This window comes from Anabrus simplex, chromosome 1 (assembly GCF_040414725.1).
Source record: "Anabrus simplex isolate iqAnaSimp1 chromosome 1, ASM4041472v1, whole genome shotgun sequence".
Taxonomy (NCBI): domain Eukaryota; kingdom Metazoa; phylum Arthropoda; class Insecta; order Orthoptera; family Tettigoniidae; genus Anabrus; species Anabrus simplex.
The window spans coordinates 1,063,842,557-1,063,865,482 of record NC_090265.1 but is presented as its reverse complement, the minus strand read 5'-3'; the positions used below and the strand labels follow the sequence as shown (position 1 = coordinate 1,063,865,482).

The 22,926-nt window shown below is 40.8% G+C and overlaps 1 protein-coding gene across 1 annotated transcript in view; it reads left to right on the top strand.

Moving 5' to 3' along the window:
* nAChRalpha2 (nicotinic acetylcholine receptor alpha2) overlaps positions 1–22,926 on the top strand; it is a 687,424-nt gene that overhangs the window by 580,219 nt on the left and 84,279 nt on the right. The window contains exon 5 of the mRNA XM_067137204.2: positions 14,219–14,375. Coding sequence (XP_066993305.1) covers positions 14,219–14,375 — 157 coding nt within the window. The remainder of the gene's footprint in view (positions 1–14,218; positions 14,376–22,926) is intronic.

Below are 22,926 nucleotides of genomic sequence, written 5' to 3'. Positions count from 1 at the left end.
CCTTTGAAATGTGGTGGCGGCAATTATAAAAATTCTACATTCTCTTGTTTGGAAACAAACCTATGCGCTTTTTTGACAGCTATCATCCGCCATCTTTAATCTAGAGAGCACCGTGCTGCCTTCTTTAGCTACATACCTTTGAAATGTGGTGGCGGTAAATTCTACGTGCTTTACAAACCCATGTGCTTTTCTGACAGCTGTCAACCGCCATCTTTAATCCAGAGAGAACAGTGCTGCACTCTTTAGTTGAAATGTGGTGGCAGCAAATTCCACGTGCTGTTATTTGGAAACAAATCAACGTGCTTTTTCGACAGCTGTCATCCGCCATCTTTAATCAACAGAGCACCGTGCTGCACTCTTTATTTGGAATGTGGTGGCGGCAAATTCCACGTACTCTTGTTTGGAAACAAATTCTATGTGCTCTTCAGCTGTCATCCACCATCTTTAATCAAGAGAGCTCCGTGCTGCCCTCTTTGTGGTGGCGGATAATTTGAAAAATTCTTTTTGACAAGCAACCATCTTTAATCCAGAGAGAACAGTGCTGCCCTCTTTAGCTACTTACTTTTGCGGCGGTTAATTTGAAAAATTATATTTGACAAGCTGTCATCTTTAATGAAAAGAGCATCGTGCTGCTATCTTGCGGGTAATTTTTACGTCACAGCTGTCATCCACCATCTTTCATTGCTAACCTTAGTGCTGCCCTTTTTAGCTACTTACCTTTGAGGCGGATTATTTGAAAAAATTTATTTGACAAGCTGTCACTCACCATCTTGCATCGCAAACCTCAGTGCTGCACTCTTTAGTTGAAATGTGGTAGCGGATATTTTGAAAAAATTCCTTTTTGACAAGCAGCCATCTTTGAGCACCGTGCTGCTATCTTTATCGTAGTAGCGAGCAATTTAAAATCTAGATGCTTTTTTCTAACAGTTGTCATCCGCCATCTTTAATCTAGAGAGCACCGTGCTGCCCTCTTTGTGGTGGTAGTAAATTCTACGTGCTTTACAAACCCACGTGCTTTTTGTCATCCACTATCTTTAAACAAGAGAGCGCAGTGTCGCACTCTATGTAGTAGCGGATAATTTGAAAAAAATCTTTTTGACAAACAGCCATCTTTATTCAACACAGTTACCGCTATCTTACATCGCCTACCTCGGTGTTGCACTCTTTAGTTGAAATGTGGTGGCGGTAAATTCGAACAAGTTTAATCATACATCGGGGGAGCTAGAGTAAGCACGTGCTGCAGTGATGACGTCATCATGCATGTTTAGACTTGTCCGTTTTCTTAAGAGTAAGTTGGTGTAAAGGAATGCAATAAGTATGCATCATAAAAACAAGAGTTTGCATGTGCTGCAGTGATGACGTTATTGTGCATGTTTAAACCCGTTCGTTGACTAAAAGCTTTAGTCTTCGAGAAACAGTGATAGAGAGTGGAGTGCAAACATGACGAAAACATTAATAGTTGATGTGCAAGGCTTTAAAGTAAACGGAAACAAATTTGTGTTTAAAGAGGTGGCTGTGTTAGATTGCAGTGTGTTGTGGGCACCAAAACTTGTTAGTTTAGTATTTAGTCCACCGTTCCCTTACTGTTTGCAAACAGATGAAGATATAAAGCAGACTCAGTGGATTGAAAACAATTTAGGTTTGAAGTGGGAAGAAAAAGGAATACCTTATCGTTTTCTACCTTTAATGACGAATGCACATTTGTCAAGAGCAGATCTTGTTCTTTTAAAGGGTTGTGATAAGAAATAATGGTTGCGTGATTTTCTACCATCATCGTGTGAAATTATCGACATGCATGAATTGGGGTGCCCATCATTTAAATCTCTTCCGAAAGAGCATAGTAGAGAAACAAGTAAACAGTCTCTACAACATGTATGCATGCTCTTTGATTGGTTGTGTTGCAGTGCATGCCGGGAAGTGAACAACATATGTAAACTGCAGTGTCGAAATAACCTTAGTGTAAAAGAAACATTAGTAGAGTAAAGACATCATGTCATTTCTAACAGATACTAAGTGTAACGCAGTTGAAAAGGCGATCGTAAAGTTTTATGCATGCAAAAAGAAACTAAACACTTTTACTGAAGAAGAGTTAAATGCATTACCAAAGGCATTTTTGGTTAATGTAGCTGCGAATGCTGTAAAGAAGATTTGGGATAAGGTGCCTCGTGAGTGGACTCAAGATCCTGTTTTGTCAGAGCTTCAAACGTGTAGTTTACATCATGACCACGTGAGTTTAGGTAGAAGACCTTCTGTGAGACAGTGCCGTACATGTCAACTAATTAAACTGTATCACGGACCTAAAACTAACGAGTTGTCTTCGCTTATAAACACTTATCATGGCTGTGGAGAGAGTAAACAAGGAAAAGGTGAAGAAACGTGCTGGGAAAAAGATGAGGAAGCATGTTTCCTGCTTTTCATTTTTAACTAATTTCTTTTGTATTGTGTACTTACCGTGAATAGAATGAAATTTCCATGTTAAAGAAATCATTTAAGAAAAGACTAGGCAAATAATTGATAGGGAATCTCCACCTGGACGACAGCTCTAAATGCAGATTACTGATGATTGTGCGTACATATATATTTTTCATCTAATTCTATGTCTGTCTGTTAGGTCAACAGCCCAGAGGCTGGTTGGATCCTCAAATAGCACCACCAAAGGTTATGCGGTTATAAGGAAACCCCAAAAACCAATGGCAGCACCAAAATGAGACGTACTAGGCAAGATGAGGAGTGAGGTAGTTTGCCATTGCTTTCCTCACTGGGTCAGAAAGTACTATTGCAGCACGACTGACCCTGTGAGCAGCACCTTTCATAACACTCAGATGTAGTCACAATGACATGAACGGTCCCATGTTGTAAAGACTTGTTGTTGACTTTCCTGTTTTCTAAATGTACAGAGCTGGCAGCATGGTCTTACGGACCAAATGCCAAAATGTATAATATATATTTAAAAAAAAACACTCAGATGCTCTGAATGTCATTACTCAGCACTACCCATACCCCAGAAGCTTCCATACTGTCACAGCCATGGATGTTGACTGGGACTTCGGTGGAAGCTACACTTTACTCTGGCCTGTGCCAAGAGATGAATGCAAAAGTACTCATTTTAATGGAGTTGTCACTGTGGGGGAAAGGCTTTGTAACATCAACATTTGATACGAAGAGGTGGCTGCCAGGAGAAACCTGAATCTGAAAGCTAGTTGAAGTATAGGGAAGCAATTCATAGAATGAAGACCAGATGGCAGCAGCAAGCTTTGAATGTTGTTGCTGCTGTCTTATCAGTATACACTACACAGATGCGATGATGCGATATGAACGGTGACTCTAATGTGCCGTGAATCGCATCACTGTATGGATTCAGTAACGTGAACGGAATAAAAAAAATCGATTCAGTAAAATGAATCGAATATCCCATCACTAGTTCAAACACAAAATCGCCGGTTATCGAGAGTGGTTTATGTAAGACAAAGCCCCACCTCATTATGCAACTTCCGTACACTGCTGACTGGACGGCACGTTTTCCCGGAGGCTGGATTGTAAGAATGAGCCTTGAGGAACAGGCTGCACGGTATCTGACCTGGAACCCATGGACTTCGTCGTGTGAGGGATTTTGAAAGATCAGATGTGTGCTTCACAAGTTCAGGATTATCCACTTCTCTTTTACCCATATATAACATATATTATGATCAGTTTAATTTTATTAAATCTTTGACGATATACTGTACATTTTTTTTTGCTATTTGTTTTACGTCGCACCGACACAAATAGGTCTTTTGGCGACGATGGTGTAGGAGAGGCATAGGAAGTGGAAGGAAGCGGCTATGGCCTTAATTAAGGTACAGCCCCGGCATTTGCCTGGTGTGAAAATGGGAAACCACGGAAAACCATCTTCAGGGCTGCCGACAGTGGGGCTCGAACCCATTATCTCCCGATTACTGGATACTGGCCGCACTTAAGCGACTGCAGCTTTCGAGCTCGGTTTTGACGATACAACTATCTTCACGACCCGTCCGAGTGTCCCATAAGTCTTGGTGCAAATTTTGACACTGATCAATGGAGGGGTTTAAATTTGTATAACGAACGGACAAACTTACTTTCGATTTTACAGATATAGATTTGAAAAGATCAACTACTTCCCAGACAATAGGCTCCTTCAAGTACAAAGGTTGACGAGAAACTGAAAAATATCAAACTTTAAATTAAACACATAACAATGACATTAAATATACCGAGGAGTTCGTAAAATATAAATCAACGTCAATAAAGAGATCTACAAAAATTACTGTAAACAGGTAATACATATTCTCAATTTAAACATCGAAAAATTACTCGAGCAGAGTCGGGTACTACAGCTAGTAAATAAATAATTTCGACATAAATGTAGAAGGCTTTCATGAACCTAAAATGGCTCGTATGCACTGAATTCTGAATTTAGCCTGGAATTAGCAAACGCATGACCCCCGGTAGAACGTGCGCAAACTGCCCGAAGCTACGGCTTAATTGGGTCTCTTGCTTCCCTCTCAGGCAGGCTGTGCGGGCTAATGGAGCAGACCAGACAGTGGCCCGGAGGGAGTCAGCGTTACAAACATGCTCATGACGGAATTATTTACCCCCTTTATTGTGAGTTCGACGCTCCGGACATCACATATGCTCTGTTAATTATTGCCAATGTTCAGATGTGCCTGGCGTTGATGTAGCTCCCCTGAGATCTGCCAGCTGGATAAGAGCGACAAGATGGCATGCTGTAAAACTTCCATGTTTTCCTCTCAGCCATGTCAAGGTAATATCTGTACTTAAAGATACCGTAATGTATTGAGAATGACTAACGTGGAAGGATATTTTTCGCATGAAGAACCCCATATGAGTGGGGACAATAGAACATACCCACAGCATCCTTTGTGCGTCATGACAGGTGACTTACGAGCTCTCAACCTGGGAGTGTGGTTTTGCAACTACGATGTCCTAGCTGAGTCTGCCGTTGCTTCCACTTATTTGTGCCCAACTCCTGAATGGCGTCTTTCCTGTCTGACCTACCTTGGTCAAGTCTTGTTTTCCTCCGACTTTTCCGACGGTATGAAGATTGCGAGGCCTGGGGAATCTTTAATGTTGTTGTCCTTCGTTCGTGGCCCTTCTCTTCATTTTTTTTTCTAGTTGTTTTACGTCGCACCGACACAGATAGGTCTTACGGCGACGATGGGAAAGGGAAGGGCTAGGAGTGGGAAGGAAGCGGACGTGGCCTTAATTCAGGTACAGTCCCAGCATTTGCCTGGTGTGAAAATGGGAAACCACGGAAAACCATTTTCAGGGCTGCCGACAGTGGGGTTTGAACCTACTATCTCCCGAATACTGGATACTGGCCGCACTTAAGCGACTGCAGCTATCGAGCTCGGTCATTTTTTTTTTGGCTGATTAGTGTTAAGAGAGGATGGTTTCCCAAATGCACTCCCTCTTAAAACAATGATCAACACCACTACCACCTCTGTGCCGAAACTGGCAACAGTTAAATCGAAAGATAGACTGGTTGCTATCAAGGGCGGGAAGATCAAAGGAAAACCTAAAGAGAGTTACGAAAGTTAAGAATTATGGAGAAATGGACCGTAAGTGTGCTCTGTAACTAACATCCAGTAACGTCCAGTTTATATTATAGACATACTGCAGGAACTCATTTTAACCCACTAACTAACTACTATATAATATAAATCTAATTTCGTGTGGCTATTATTAGCCTGGTGTAGTCCTTGAAATACAGACTCTCCAGGGAAGCTGGTCGGTTACGTCTTAAAACTCACGGGCTAAAGTTAGTAGCAAATAGTATCAAAATTCACGGCTACAAACTAGTAGCTAAATTAACATTCTAATCAGTCTCAAAATTTACGACTCCGGACAGCAGGTGACTGCGATGACAGCAGGAGAGATGAGCTGCGCGGTGACATGCACAAGGCCTCTTCGGAGGCCACACACTATTATTATAACTGTCAAAGGGAAAAATGCATTATATTAGCTTTATGAACACAGCAAAATAGTTTAATTATAATACACATCTGTCTCTTTCATTCACCAGCCGTTAAATGAAATACCACGGCGGTGGTTGTCAATTGGTGCGTGTTGAAACCTTATAAACTCAGTGCTGTAGTGTTTTGGTGAAGTTATTAGTGTCCAGTTCAATTCCTAGAGTGAATTTTAATTCGAGGAAGTGTTATTCACAAGAATAAAAGTGTGGTATAGTAAATATTAGTTGAATATTAACATCACACAGTTCAGTTTTGAAAGGGAAGCCATCTTACTTTGTGACGAGAACTGGGTGCGCTCCTTATATTGGGTTAGGCTTCAAAGACACAGCCCTCTTGAGTTTGTAAAGATCAAGCAGACAATGGGAGACAATCAAAGAGAAAACAAATGTGTAAAATGCGATACAGCATTCTCAAATGAAGATAGTGTTATTGGCTGCGACGGAGTATGTAATCTCTGATTTCACAGAAAATGCACGTCAGTCAATGTAACGGAATTCAAGGCCCTATCATCAAATAATGGATCCCTCATGTGGATGTGCGGGTCGTGTAGGCATCGTCTAAAAAACTACGGGCTCAATTCTGCTATACAAGAGAACAATGAAGCCAGGCAAGCCACACTCGAAAACAAACAAACATGTGACGACATCAAAAAGAAACTAGAAGTAGTGAGTGAAGAGTTGATGAAAAAAATGACACTTATCTTGGAAACACAACTTCAACAAGCAGAAATATTAGCTTCAGGACTAGGAAAAGTCTCGAATAAACCAGTACAGGACCCAGAGGGATTAAAGCAAAGAACATCTATTACCAACAAGGAGGAAGAATGGACAAAACATAAGAATACCAACAACAACACGGAAAATGCTAGGAGTGTGATTGAGTTCGGAAAACCTACAGCAACAGCCCAACACAGGTTATCCTCTCCTAGAAGAGATACAAGACAATATGAATCACCAAGAAGACTCCCCCAACAAGGCACAGGAGGCAAAGAAAAAGGAAAACTAAGAGCAGCACCCAGGACAGCATGGGTGTACGTGGGAAGACTGAAGGATGACATCACAGAAGAAGATCTGAAAGAACATCTCTCAAACAACGGCATCTCTAAAGTAATCGAATGCGAACAATTACCCACACGAGGATCAAACAAAGCGTTTAAAATAGGCATACCTATGGAAGAACGGGAACTAGTCTTTGACCCAGAATTCTGGCCAAATGGAGTAACCTACCGCACTTATCGATTTCGTAAGCAATAAAGACGAGACTCCGAGAGAATTCCAGAAGACGACAGGCAAGACATTGGATATACTACTTTGGAATGTGGAAGGGTTAAAGAGTATTGTAAATACAGCACCAGATTATATTTGGATAGGACAAGATGTAATAATAGCTACAGAAACTTTTTTTGACGGAGCCTTTTGGCATCACAGGATACTACACAGCACACTCTTATGCTAAACCAAAAGCTTTAGGCAGACCGGAGGGAGGTGTATCCCTTATGTTCAAACACACCATAGGAAAAATTAAAGAGATAGTAAAGGAAGAAAACATGACAATCGTAAAATCCACGGACATTACAGTAGTGGGGATGTATATTACATATGGCACGTCAATAGAAGATACAGCGGAGCAGGTATTAGGGGCTATATCACAAGTGAGAACAGAAGAAAACGTAATTATTGCAGGAGATTTCAACTGCAGAATTGACAAACCAAATAACAAAACAACAACTATACTGAATATTCTACAGGAGGAAGGTTTTAAACTCATCAATAAGGCCGAAGATATAACCTATATAGCGTACAATGGAACAAGCACAATAGACTTAGTTTTTTATAGAGGAAAGAAGATCATAGTTAAAAACCAAAAAAGGAAATGGAATACCTTAAACACACCTCTCACTAAACATATCCCCATACATACCAGATTTCTACTAGTAAGAAACATAGATGAAAAGACACTTCCTGACTCACATAAAACAACAAGGAAAATAAACTTAGAAATACTACAAAACAATACACAAGCTATAGAAAGCGCGAAGCGACACCTAAAAGACAATGATATCAATCTCACCATGACTACCATTCAAGATGCTATAATTGCAGCAACGGTACCAGCCAAAATAAGGAAATCGAAACCATGGTTTGACACTGAGTGCTACCAACACCGAAGAAAAACGTTAGATGCCCTACACAAAGCAAGACTCAAAAATGTAAAAGATGACCTAGAGGAATATGCTAGGAAGAGAAAGGAATACAAGATGCTCTTGAAAAGCAAGAAATCACAATTTATAGAAAAAGAAGCACTAAGAGAAGCAGATGAAGCACGCAAGGACCCCTACAGAGCACTTAGAAGAAAGGTCACCAGAACATCAGATGAAATCCAAATGGAAAGTTGGGAATGCCACTTCTCTCGAATTTTAAATAAAAGACAGACAAACAAATCACATGATAGTAGGACACCGAATGAGGAGGAAAAGACCTCCCAAATTACAACAGAAGAGGTTGAAACAATAATCAAAAACACAAAAAACAAAAAGGCAGCAGGACCAGACGGTATTTATAATGAGATGTTAAAGGAATCAACAGGAGTGTTAATTGAAATATGGACAGAGTTATTCAATAAATGCCTCAGCTCAGGAGAAATTCCAGATAGCTGGAGAAAGTCGACAATCAAAGTCCTATACAAGGGATCAGGGGATACAAATAATCCGAATTCTTACCGTGGTATAGCACTTGAAAATAACATATTTAAAATCTATACAAAGTTACTCAACAAACTTCTCACGGAGACAATAGATCCATTGATTCCAGACCAACAATTTGGCTTTAGAGAAGGAAGGTCCACCTTACAGGCCGTATGTAATCTTCTTAATGACATTGACCAAGCGCTGAGACATCCAAAAGGCAAATTCAGAACCGTCTTTATCGACTACACAAAAGCCTTTGATTTGTTGAATAGGACAAAACTCGTAGCAAAAATGGAATCCATGACAAACGGAGGAAATGTAGTTACAACAGCCATAAGAAATATACTGACCTACAACAGAATACAAATAAAGGACGGAATAACAACTTCAAGAGAGATCCTGCAGACAAATGGGGTTCTACAGGGGGATCCCATCAGCCCCACCCTATTCAACATCGCCACCGCAGATATCGTGAAGATCTTAAAAAAAATCGAATTCATTATCTTTATATATGTATGCAGACGACATGGTCATAGGTTCCTCAAACAGACTTGAATTACAAGAAGCACTAAATGACTTACATAACTGGGCAGAAGAAAATGACTTCAGTATAAATAGTAACAAAACAAAATACATGGTGTTCCGGAAAGGTGGAAGATTAGCAACAGAGGATAAAATGACTTTAGGAGGGAAGGAACTGCAGACAGTAAACTACTATAAATATCTAGGAATCACCCTACAAACAACACGCAATTCATTCAGGATACACGTAAAGGAAAGAATAACAGCTGCTATAAGAGGAATATATGACATAAAGAACATAACCAGTCTATCCCTCCAGACGGCTATGATCTTATTTAATGCTAAAATATCGCCAATGCTGACCTACGGATTAGAATTGATATGGGAAAACCTATCTTTTTCAGACCTAAACTCAATGGAGAAAGTAAAAGCCCGATATCTGAAAAGAGCACTTGGAGTGGCAAGAACAACACCTTCCAGGCTTGTTTACGAATTGGCAAGAGAAACATTCTACATCGAGGACTTACGTTACAAACTATCCCTGCCATCTACTGAGCAAGCGACAAAACTGATGCAGACAAGAGAGAAGAAGCGCGAAGAAATCCCTCTGGACTTCTATAGCACAGATGCAATGATCGACAGGAGATGGGTAAAAGAAAATCAAGAACTTAGAAATGTAATTACAAGATTGGCAGTGCATGGTTTTCACCATAAAATTTGTAAAAACAAAAAGTTTCATGAACCAAACAATGAATGTGTATGTGCATTGTGTAATAACCACTGTGACAGATACCATATAACCATGTGTCCTAAACGAGAAAGATCGATCGTGGACTATAGCAAAGAGTAACTATATAGATGCGAATTGTCCTTTTAATTCATCTATGTACATTAGTATGCAATAATAATAATAATATTTTCCCCTACGGGTTGGGGTGGCAGAATTACATCCACAGTATCCCCTGCCTGCTGTAAAAGTGACTGAAAGTAACCCCAGGGGCTCTTAAATTATTCAAGACAAGGCTAGATAAACAACTGATAGGCAATCTGCCACCTTTGTGACCCCCTAAATGCATATCAGTGGTGATTGATTGATTGATTGATTGATTGATTGATTGACTGATTGATTGATTGATTGATTGAGCTTGGGTTGGCGAGCGCGGAGCCCTTAGCTGAGTCCAAGCATTGCTTCCACTAAATTCTGGCAGGCTCCTTACGTCCATTTACCCTAACTGACTTTTCGTAAACACTTGTTTCTTTGCGGCCCCGACGATATTCGGTTTCCAAGTTTTAGGGAGTCTTTCATTTTCACGGCCTTCGTGACCCTTGTCTTTCTTTGCCCGATATCTTCATTTTTCGAAGTGTGAGACACCTACCATTTTTCCCTCTGATTAGTATTAGTAGAGGATAGCTGCCCAGTTGTACTCCCCCTTAAAACAGTAATCACCACCACCACCACCACTACCTTTTCCTTCATTGTTTTCAACCCTTATTGATTTGTATTGACCATTTTCACATTTTCTTGTCTAGGGAAAGAACAACAATCACAAAATATAATAATCATCATCGTTAACGCTCTGAAATCTTGTTGATGTCATTTAGCGATAGAATTTCAGTTATATATGTCTTTTCACGAGAGTTTAATCCTGATGTAAACAAATAGGCGGAGCACGTTGCCTTTGCACGTGGACATAGACATAGTTGATTGGAGAAGCAACCGTCGCACTCACTCGACTGTATGCGAGCTCGAAGAAAAGTAATACATGGCATTAATTTTATTTTATTTTAGTTTATTACATTTAGAGAGTGTGGAACGGTACGTAATCAAATGGTTGTCATGCATACTGGTATAAGTTATATACAGATATATTTTAAATATAAAGGTAAGGTAAGGGTTATTCTGCCCGAAGGCAGGTCCGAACCTCCGCAGAGGTGTTCCTGAGCCGGAGTTTACATGCGGGAGGGTGGCCAGTTCCTTTCCGCTCCTCCATTCCCTTACCCCCGACCAACAGCGCGTGGCAACCCATCCAACTCCTGACCACGCCCAATGTTGCTTCGGAGATCTCACGGGATCCGGTGTTTCAACACGGCTACGGCTGTTGGCTTTTAAATATAACATAGTGATTAAATAACGAGAAATGAAGGCACAAGGCGTGCTGTAATACAGTAAGTCTTCTCGTCGTAAGGGAAAGTCCCAAGCTGTACAGCGTGGATTTTTTTTATACGGGGGCCCCCCGTAGCCCACTCCTCCGTCGTGGCAATCGACTCAATCTACATGGCCTCCGACATGCTATTAGTTCTAAGTAGAAAGAGAGAGCTGGGAAGAGTGGGAAATGATACAAGGAGTATCTGCTTGTTTCCATGTTAGACACGTTACCAGGCGAGTTTGTATTGGTTGGATAGTGTTAAGGTATGGTATTGAAGGGTAAGGGAAAAACCAAATAGGCAGAAAAGAGAAAGAGCCTACATGCAAAGATGTGGGCTGGAAAAGTCCAGAGGTTGTGTTAGTTAGGAGTATGTGTCATGCAATCATAACCATTTTCCTAGCTTTTGTCAATTATTATGGGGAATCAGTTTTTCTTGTCACTGCCTGATGCGGCTCGGGTCCGCTGGTGTCTGGGCTTTGGGCCACAGGTTAGTCCCTTGGTCCAGCAGCCAGCGGTACCTGGTGCCAAATCTCCTTTAAGGAGAAGGGGAGTATAGCCAAGCCTTACTTGGGGTAAGGGGCTTCTTCTTCTCGCCTGATGACGTCCCTTCTTTGCGGTGTTGGCGGCACACATTTGTCCATGTAACTATACAGTATATGCACATATATACATACATCGTTATCATATACACATTTATACGTTTCTTGGTAGAGTGCGGACCGCTCTTCCGCTCTCATCTCCTGTAAAATTAGTAAATTAAATCATTAAGTAATAGCTGCAGGGTGGTTTTCTGTCCACTCCTTTGTCGCTGGCGGGAGGCGGGGATGGATTGGGTCGTCTCTTATTATAGCTGTGTTGCCTTCGTCGTCGTGCAGCAGTGAGAGAAATGGAGCAAGAGGTAGGACTATCGCGTGTAGTGAAGTACAAAAGAGGAACACCGCTCAGAGGTGACCGTAGGCAGTGCATTGTGAATGTGTTCAATAAACTAAGTGAACAGAATGCACGTTTAGTCGTTTATTCAGAAGTTACCCTGTACGTTCGAACACGAGACGTTGACGGGGTGGAGGTCGGTAGTACACGCTCAGCGAATCACGACTCTTTCTTTGGCGGAGGCGTGCACATACCATGTTTACATCAGGATTAAACTCTCGTGAAAAGACATATAGCGACTAGTGACTTCGATAAAATTCTGACGAATTTTTAATTTTCATTAGCGCTCTGGAGTCCTTTTAAAGTCATTTAACGACAGAATTTCTAAGATAACGACTGGCGACTTAGCCATATTTTCGATAAAATTCTGACGAAATTTTAAGACTTGATAAATTTGGTGAGCCAAGTAGTCAATGCATGCATTTCAGTGGGCTGGTAGACTGATATGTAATAGCAACTGCTGGCTCGGTGAGGAAAGCAACGGGAAAATACCTCACTCCTCATTTCCCTAGTACGCCTCTTCAGTGACGCCTAGGCTATTTATGACAGCTGTTGGTGGAGCTGCGGAGGATCAAGCCAGCCTTCAGGCTGAATACCCAACATACAAGTAGTCCATACTATACATCCTTGCGCTTCCTGTAACCGCGTGGGTGCGTGAGGCAATATATTATTCTATGCAATTTAAGTAACGGCATCTGAGAGTGCATGACTCATTCATACGAGCGGAGTATTGGTTCATATTATTTTCGGAAAGCTTACCAGAGACCGTCCGTCGTACTCGCTCACTTCCTGTAAGGGAATGGAGATAGGCCTAGGTCATTCTAATTTCCTTGTAATGAGATTGGCGAGTTGATGACAATATTAGGACTACTTTTCATTCGATTATTTCGAAAGCATTCACTATTCAAATGTTCCAGTCATCCTAATGAAATTTCAAATTAATAATCGAAAAATTAATCGAATGGAAAACATAATCGAATAACCGAAAAATCTAATGAAAAAATAATAGTATAAAAGGTACAGATCTCTGCACATGGTTGTGAGGGTGTTTAGGGGTTGTAGTAAGGATGTAAAGGAGAGGGCATATAAGTCTCTGGTAAGACCCCAACTAGAGTATGGTTCGAGTGTATGGGACCCTCATCAGGATTACCTGATTCAAAAACTGGAAAAAATCCAAAGAAAAGCAGCTCGATTTGTTCGGGGTGATTTCCGACAAAAGAGTAGCTTTACAAAAATGTTGCATAGTTTGGGCTGGGAAGAACTGGGAGAAAGAAGACGAGCTGCTCGATTAAGTGGTATGTTCCGAGCTGTCAGAGGAGAAATGGTGCGGAATGGCATTAGTAGACGAATAAGTTTGAATGGTGTCTTTAAAAGTAGGAAAGACCACAATATGAAGATAAAGTTGGAATTCAAGAGAACATTTCAGTATTTAATAAACGATTCCCCTTCAAGGAGTTCCTCCGTTATATGATTTTTCTGTCTGGTTATTTTAGGAAGCTTCCTTTATGGATGAGTGGTAGCGTATTGGCTTCCCGAACCGAACATTGCGGGTTCAAACCTGACCGAGATAGAAGGATATTTTAAGGGCGGGAAATAGTCCATTCGATACTCTCTGTCGTACGATATTGGCATGAAAAGAATCTCTGGTGACACATTTAGTGTTTACAAAATTAAATAAACCTCAGCCACAGAGCGCCCAAAAGATATCAAGTTTATTTTGCCGTAAGACAGAACGTCGAAATCGACGCGCAGATAGCCTAAATGGCGTCAAATCAAAATGCCTGCACGCTTTCTGAAGACGTATTATTATTATTATTATTATTATTATTATTATTATTATTATTATTATTATTATTATTATTATTTCTGAAACTAATGTTTTAACAGTTTTGTTTTAATGTGTATTTTATTCCTTTAAACAGATTGACCTGAAGCACATCAACCAGAAGGGAGGAAAGAACAAAGTGGAGGTTGGGATCGATCTACGGGAGTACTACCCTAGTGTAGAGTGGGACATTCTGAGTGTACCCGCCGAGCGACATGAGAAGTACTACCCATGCTGCCAGGAGCCTTACCCCGGTGAGTTAATCAGCTACTAACCTCGTGTTTCAAGATTTTTGATGATTGACATACTGCCTGTGTAAATGGTTGGATCAGATCTGTTAAGGGCTGAACTGTTCCGACATTTGAGGTTCAATTTCCCTCCCCAATAGTGATAATACTGAGCTTCTTATTCGATAATTCTTCCCTCTCCCTTTTGAGAACCTCTGGGGTTGGGACACATTTCTAATTTGATACATCTAACTCATTCAATTTTCAACATTGCAGATATACATGCTATTAAAACAAAATAACGCAGACTTCAGGCTAAATTGAAATAGGAATATAACTTCAATCAATCAATCAATCAATCAATCAATCAATCAATCAATCAATCAATCAATCAATCAATCAATCAATCAATCAATCAATCAATCAATCAATCAATCAATCAATCAATCAATCACCACTGATCTGCATTTAGGGCAGTCGCCCAAGTGGCAGTTCCCTATTTGTTGCTTTCCTTGCCTTTAAATTATTTCAAAGTAATTGGAAGTTTAGAACATCTCCCTTGGTAAGTTATACCAATCACCTACTCCCCTTCCTATAAACGAATATTTGTCCCAATTGTTCCTTTTGAATTCCAGCTTTATCTTCATATTGTGATCTTTCTCAAACTTTTTCGTTTACTAATGTCATTCCACGCCATCTCTCCAGTGACAGCACGGATCATACCACTTAGTCGAGCAGCTCGTCTCCTTTCTCCCAAGTCTTCCCATCCCAAACTTTGCAACACTACTCTTTTGCGGAAATCACCCACAACAAATCGAGCTGCTTTTCTTTGGATTGTTTCCGTTCTTGAATCAAATAATCCTGGTGTGGGTCCCATACACTGCAACCATGCTCTAGTTAGGATCTTATCAGACACATAAATGCCCTCTCTTTTACATCCTTAATACAACCCCTAAATACCCTCAAAACCATGTACAGAGATCTGTACCATTTATCTACAATCCAATTTATGTGATTACCCCAATGAAGATTTTTCCTTATATTAACACCCAGGTACTTACAATGATCCCCAAAATGAACTTTCACCCCATCAACGCAGTAATTAAAGCTGAGAAGACTTTTTCTATCTGTGAAACTCACAACCTGACTTTTAACCACGTTTATCATCATACCATTGCCTACTGTCCATCTCACAATATTATCGAGGTCATTTTGCATTTGCTCACAATCTTGTAAGTTATTTATTACTCTATACAGAATAACATCATCCGCAAAAAGCCCTGTCTTTGATTCCACTTCTTTACTCATATCTTTTATGTATATATGTAAGAAAACAGAAAGGTCCAATAATACTGCCTTGAAGAATTCCCCTCTTAATTATTGCAGGGTCAGATAAAGCTTCGCCTACTCTAATTTTCTGAGTTCTATTTTCTAGAAATATAGCCACCCATTCAGTCACTTCTTTGTGTAGTCCAATTGCACTATTTTTTGCCAGTAGTTTCCCATGATCTATCCTATCAAATGCCTTAGATAGGTCAATTGCGATACAGTCCATTTGACCTCATGAGTCCAAGATATTTAGTATATCTTGCTGGTATCCTACAAGCTGAGCTTCAGTGGGATAACCTTCCCTAAACATGAACTGTCTTCTATAGAACCAGTTATTAATTTCGCAAACATGTCTAATATAATCAGAAAGAATGTTTACCCAAAGCTTACATACAATGCATGTCAAACTGACTGGCCTGTAATTTTCAGCTTTATGTCTATCACCCTTTCCTTTATACACAGGGGCTACTATAACAACTCTCCGTTCATTTGGTATAGCACCTTCATGCAAACAATAATAAAATAAGTACTTCAGATATGGTACTATATCCCAACCCATTGTCTTTAGTATATCCCCCGAAATCTTGTCAATACAAGCTGCTTTCCTAGTTTTCAACTTTTCTATCTTTCTCTAAATGTCATTGTTGTCATAAGTAAATTTTAATACTTCTTTAGTATTAGTCACCTCCTCTATCTGGACATTATCCTTGTAACTGACAATCTTTACATACTGCTGACTGAATACTTCTGCCTTTTGAAGATCCTCGCATACACACTCCTCTTGTTCATTAATGATTCCTAGAATGTCTTTCTTGGAACCTGTTTCTGCCTTAAAGTACCTGTACATACCTTCAATTTTTCACTGAAATTTTTATGACTGTCAATTATGCTTTCCATCATGTTATCCTTAGCTGACTTCTTTGCTAGATTCAATTTCCTAGTAAGTTCCTTCAATTTCTCCTTACTTCCACAGCCATTTCTAACTCTATTTCTCTCCAATCTGCACCTCCTTCTTAGTCTCTATACTTCTCTGTTATAATATAGTGGGTCTTTATCATTTTCTTGCCACCTTTGAAGTCCACCTCCGTGGCGTAACGGTTAGCACTATTAGCTACCGTCCTCGGAGGCCCGGGTTCGATTCCCGGTACTGCCAGAAATTTAAGAATGGCAGGAGGGCTGCATGGTGTTAAAATGGTGCATACAGCTGACCTCCATCGGGGGTGTGCTTGAAAAGAGTTGCACCGCCTCGGGACGAGGACACGAGTTTACTTTACTTTTACCACCTTTAAAGGTACAAACCTGTTTTCACATTCCTGAACAATTGCTTTAAACCTATCTAACAGGCTGTTTACATTTTTATTTACCGTTTTCCACCGATCATATTTAGTTTCTTAAACTCCCACATGCCTGTTTTATCAGCCATAGGGTACTGCCTAATAGTTCTACTTTTAAGACCTTCCTTTCTTATCACATTTATTTTTAACTACGACAAAAGCAGCTTCGTGATCACTAATACCATCTGTTTACTTCGGTTTCTTTATAGAGCTCATCTGGTTTTACCAGCACCACATGCAGGATATTCTTCTCTCTTGTTGGTTCCATCACTTTATGAATAAACTGTCCTTCCCATATTAAATTTTCCATTTGGTTGTCATGCTTCCTGTCGTTTACAGTACCTTCCCAACTGACATCTGGTAAATTGAGATCACCCGCTACAATCACATTCCTTATATATCGTTTCCCACATAGCTGATTATCTTATCAAATAATTCCGAATCAGCGTCAGCACTACCCTTTCCCTGTCTGCACACTCGAAAGACATAAAGTTGCCTAATATCTTTAGAGATGAGCCTTACGCCTAGAATTTCATGTTTGTCACCTTCAACTTTGTCTTTCACCGGAATGAATACTTTCCTTCCTACCATTCGTGTCCTGTCTCTACGATACACACTCCAGTTCTATGAGAAAATTTCTGCTTTCATTATATAATTTCTCAGTCATGATCAACTCCTGCCAAAACATCTGGTAAGTATATATCTATTAAATTACTTAATTCTATTCCTTTATTTACAATACTTCTACAGTTCAACATTATCATTTTTATGTCATCCCTACTTTTCCAGGACGAACCTGCAACCACTTGATAATGTGATTAACCTCCTATTTCAGAGCAACCTATTATTATTATTATTATTATTATTATTATTATTATTATTATTATTATTATTATTATTGGTCTCCTCCCAATTACCTGGGTAGGCACAGTTTTACGGTCGGCTGTCTCTCCTGCCACCAACACTACTGTGTGTTTCTGTGGAGGTTTGTAGTGGGATATATTGTGTGTGTAAATTGAAGATTTGTATTAAGACGAACACTCACACCCAGTGCCTGAGCTGTAGTAATTAACAGGATGCGGCTAATATCCTCGCCCCGGCCGGGAGTCGAACCCAGGGCCCTCTGAACCTAGAGCCACTTGTCTCATTGTTATCACAGTTGAGCCATGAAATTTAATTTTGGTGAGGAGATTGGAACGGGCTTCACATGGTGTCGCGCCAGATGCGACCGTGTCGCATGCGACCCGTGCCGCTAGCGACCGGCGTTTACAAGCAAATTGTCATTTGATAAGCTGTGTTATCACCCAAGATAAGGTAAGTTAAATCAGAACCAGAGAAAGTTAGAAAATGGTCAAAATTGAGAACATTGCTTACGGGGTAAGGAATGAAACTGTATTTGTTCTGTTCAACTACTAAACCACAAACTGTGCACAACATTAATGTACACTGAATTAGTTGTCGGGAAAAACAACCTATACAGCTCTTTACGGAGAACAATTCGAACGATTCCATGAAAGGCTCACAAATAATAATGAATGAGTACATTTCTTTACGAAAGTTTAAATAAAACAGACAGTATTTCACACACGTAATATGTAAACCCTATTCAAGAACTCGTTGAAATATGTCAATGTAATGTGGAATGCCATAAACTGAGGTATTCCTTCCCCAAAGAAAACATAGATGGGTCATATATAGGCATAACACACGATATATTTTAAGGACAAAATCCTTTAAAAAATGGGGGAAATGTACCATCAGGTGATTTTCTACTGAATACTAGAATAACGCAAGTTCGGTTACATTTTAACAAAGATTATTTGTTTCACAGTTTAACTGATCTATAAGTACAGCTCTTGGGGATCATTAGGATCAGTCCCTGGATTTTCGGGAAACAGATACTATGACAGAGCAGCATAGTCACCAGTTGCTTTTCACAACTTTACTGTGAGGTACCAGTACAAAGTACAATGTCATTTCAACAAGTTCTATAAGCAGCTACTTCCCCTACTTTACGTAACACTTCTGCGGGAAACTCGTTGTTTTACGACACGAAATATGGTGATGCTTTTACGTCTTTTCCTAAAATATGTCCATATATGGAGCTGTGCTTCCATATCTGGGAGAAGGTACCAAGCAGGTTAGGTCAGTGCGTTGTGGCACGACTAGTACAGCTACTTCGGTAGGCTGCTGGGTTCGAATACCCCGTCGGTCATACTCAAAAATGGATTCTTTTGGCTTCCCATTTTCATTTTCAGGTAAATGCCTTGATGGTACCTTCATCAAGGCGAATGACCTTCCTTCCAATTTTAGCCCGTGCAATTACACTCACAGTCAACACCCTCACACAGCATACATTCTCGGACACTCCTGGCACTAAAAGCCAGATGCTAAAAAAATAAAATGTTAATCAATCCATGATTTGTTGTATCTTCTAGTGAGAAGTGTTGTAGCAAGTATAGCCCCTACAGAGAATAGCTGACATTGGAAACGTCATACCCATGCATGAAGCTGGTGGGCCTAGGCCTGATCTTTGTACAGAGGACCGCATATTAGAATATACTACAGAGGACTCCCAACAGGAGTACTCGCCAAATCGCGGCAGTGGTAGGAGTGGACCTTCTACAGAAAAATCTCCAATTTAAAACTCTTGACAATGAAGCTTTGACACACAATCGTAACCAAATTTTGATGTACCGGTATCTTCAGTTGTTGTTAACAGCTAACAGAAATTATACACTTTTATCCTTCTTAACAAAAAAGGTGTTACCAATTTAGTGATAGAAAGTTCTTTTGTTATGTGAAAATTAGATCAAGTGATACACAGCATCGTTACAAGCCCTCTAATTGGTGTTTTTATAAAGAACAGTTATGGAAAACTTGGATCTATGCGTTGATTTTATATAGAATTGTATTTGACAGAGGAAGAGAATGCTCGCAAATCAGCTAATACACTGAAGAAAATGGAAATTGCAACACCCAGAAGGAGTGGTGCTACATTGCTGCAATTGAACATGCAGGACGACTATTCGGTTGTGATTCGATGATTACACTTTTAGGTACCTCTGACCGCAAGTTTGGACAACAATTAATACAGGATGTGCCCACCACGAACTGCAATACATTGATGAGCCCTTGAATGTGTTGCATATCTGTGCTTTCGGCGCTTGTTTGCAAAGCATCTACTTTGATATTTTTGTGAATGTTTTTCTAATGGTGAAGTTTTTTTTTTCAAGTTGCTTTACGTCGAATTCGTCGAGGCATGGAGTCAATAAGGCCCTGGATCGCTTCCTGAGGAATTATGGCCCATGCTTGCTGCACTGCACGGGTCAGTTGTTGGTGGCTGAGGACGGTTGGCCAGTTGTCGACCCATCATGTCCCACACATGCTCAATAGGACTGAGGTCCGGGGATCTGGCGGGCCTTTCTAAGGTTGTGATGTCGTGGAGAGCTCCTCTGGAGATGGGTGCAATGTGAACCCGGGCATTGTCTTGCTGAAACATCCCATTAGCAATGTTCGCCATCATAGGGACAACCACTGGATTGGGTACCCTATCAACGTACTGTCGAGCAGTCATAGTGACCTCAACCAGCACTAATTGTGATTTCACATTAAAGCCAATAGCTCCCCAGACCATAATGCTTGGTGTTGGCCCTGTGTGCCTCTCGACAATAAGATCTGGGCGGCCCTTCTCCCAGGTACGTCGGCGCACACGATTCTGGCGATCACTGCGGGCAAGACAGAAGCGCGATTCATCATTAAAGACGACCCTATGCCATTCGTCGACCCACGTCGATCTTTTTCGACACCAGGCCAGCCTTACACGTCGCTGTTGTGGGGTCAATGGAACAACTTCTGCAGGGACACTGGCTCGTAAGCCAGCTGCACACAGACGATTACCAACTGTTTGTTGTGTAACGTGGGGTGCCACAGCTGCTCGAATTTGCGCTGCTGTAGCATGGGGTTCCATCCGGGCCATCCGAATGATGCGGCGATCCTCTTTCACAGTTGTCCGTCGCGCTGGGCCTGTGCCAGGTCTACGAGTGTGGATACCTTCATTTGACCACTGCTGCCATACACGTTGTACCGTAGATGCCAGTCGGCCAACACGTGCAGCGACAGTCCTTAGCGATAATCCAGCCTCACACAGCCCAATTATCCGAGCACTCTCAAACGGCAACAGTTGTTGCTAGCGTGCTCTTCTCTATCGTCGAGGCATGTTCGACGGGTAACACGTCTCTGCACAGTCTGCAAGTTAACTACGCTACACCAGAGTCCGTATACTGGAGTTGATTCCTCCGCGACCAATCACGTGGGAAGACCTGTAGCAACAATCCAATGGGTCTGAAACTTTGATCGTTTACATACCTACATGGCAACGTTTCACATCTTGAAAATCATCACAAACGACCAATGCCTTCATGGTGTTGCAGTTTCCATTTTCTTAAGTGTAGCAATCATTAGGCTGGTCCCAGAGTGCTGTGTTGCCGCGTACGGTTCTGACACACCGCTGTACTCCGTACGGCTGTTAGTTAACATTGCAAATTAGCAACATAAGTTTTAATAAGTCTGCGATTGGGCGGATTAAATGTCTATTCTAGCCTCTCATGTGGCGTACTACTATAAATCTCTCTCTGAATCCGAAATGATACCACAACGGTAGTCCTACGACTCTCAGGGACAAGTTATGCGGTGTTGAAAATGTGAGACTTTCTAAATTTGCTTCATATCGAATTGTGAAGTAAATTCTGACCCATAATGTTTGTATCATTGAACAGAAAATATTACGCTCGGCAGTACAATTGCGGTAGGCATAGGGTAATTTTGAAAATTACGAAATGAACGGTATTGAAACATATGCTTGAGACATCCATCCGTGCCGCTAGGCGACCTGCCGGATTACTTACTACACAACAGATAATAGAAATAAGATAACAGTCGCAAAGGTATAAGTAATTACTATATAATAATAATAATAATAATAATAATAATAATAATAATAGACTCATGGAAATCGAACAAGATTTCCTTAGAAACAACTCCAGGAATTTCTACAAGACCTTCCGTGAGAATTTATCTAGCTATCAACCACCATCTTTATGTTTCCGTCGAGCAAATGGAACATTAGAAACGAACACCAAAGAGAACTGCACTATTCTAGCTGACTACTTCCGAGACCTCCTCAATTGTGATCCTCCAAAGGAAAGACTGAACTTTGAAAAGCCCATGCCCAACCCCGATTCACAGCCACCGACAATACAGGAAACAGCAGAGATTATACGATCGCTTAAAAATAATAAAGCTCCTGGAGAGGACGGCATCACTGCGGAGATGTGTAAACTTGGAGATGATCTTGTAAGCAAAATTCATGCAATCCTAGTAGAAATATGGGAAACGGAAATGATTCCACAGGATTGGAAGTGTGCATTAATACACCCATTGCACAAGAAAGGTGACAAGGCAGATCCAAACAACTATAGAGGCATATCTCTACTGCCAATCGCATACAAAATCCTTTCCAAAGCTCTCTTGAACCGGTTAGAAAAACAGACAGATCATCTGATTGGCGAGTACCAAGCGGGTTTCAGGAAAGGTCGATCATGTGCAGAACAAATATGGAATTTGAAGACGATATTAAGGATTCGCCGAAGTGCCAGCACGATCGTCACCTTTGTGGATTTTAAGAAGGCGTATGACTCTGTGGACAGACAGACAGTATTTGATACCCTAGAAGAACTCAGAGTGGACAAGAAGACCAGAGCACTTATCCAGCAGACCCTCACAAGTACGACCTCTAAAGTGAAATTCCTTGGAGAAATCTCTGAGCCTTTTGAAATATGTACGGGCGTTCGTCAAGGTGACAGCATCTCCCCTATTCTGTTTAACTTAGTTCTAGACAAAGTTATTAGAGAGTG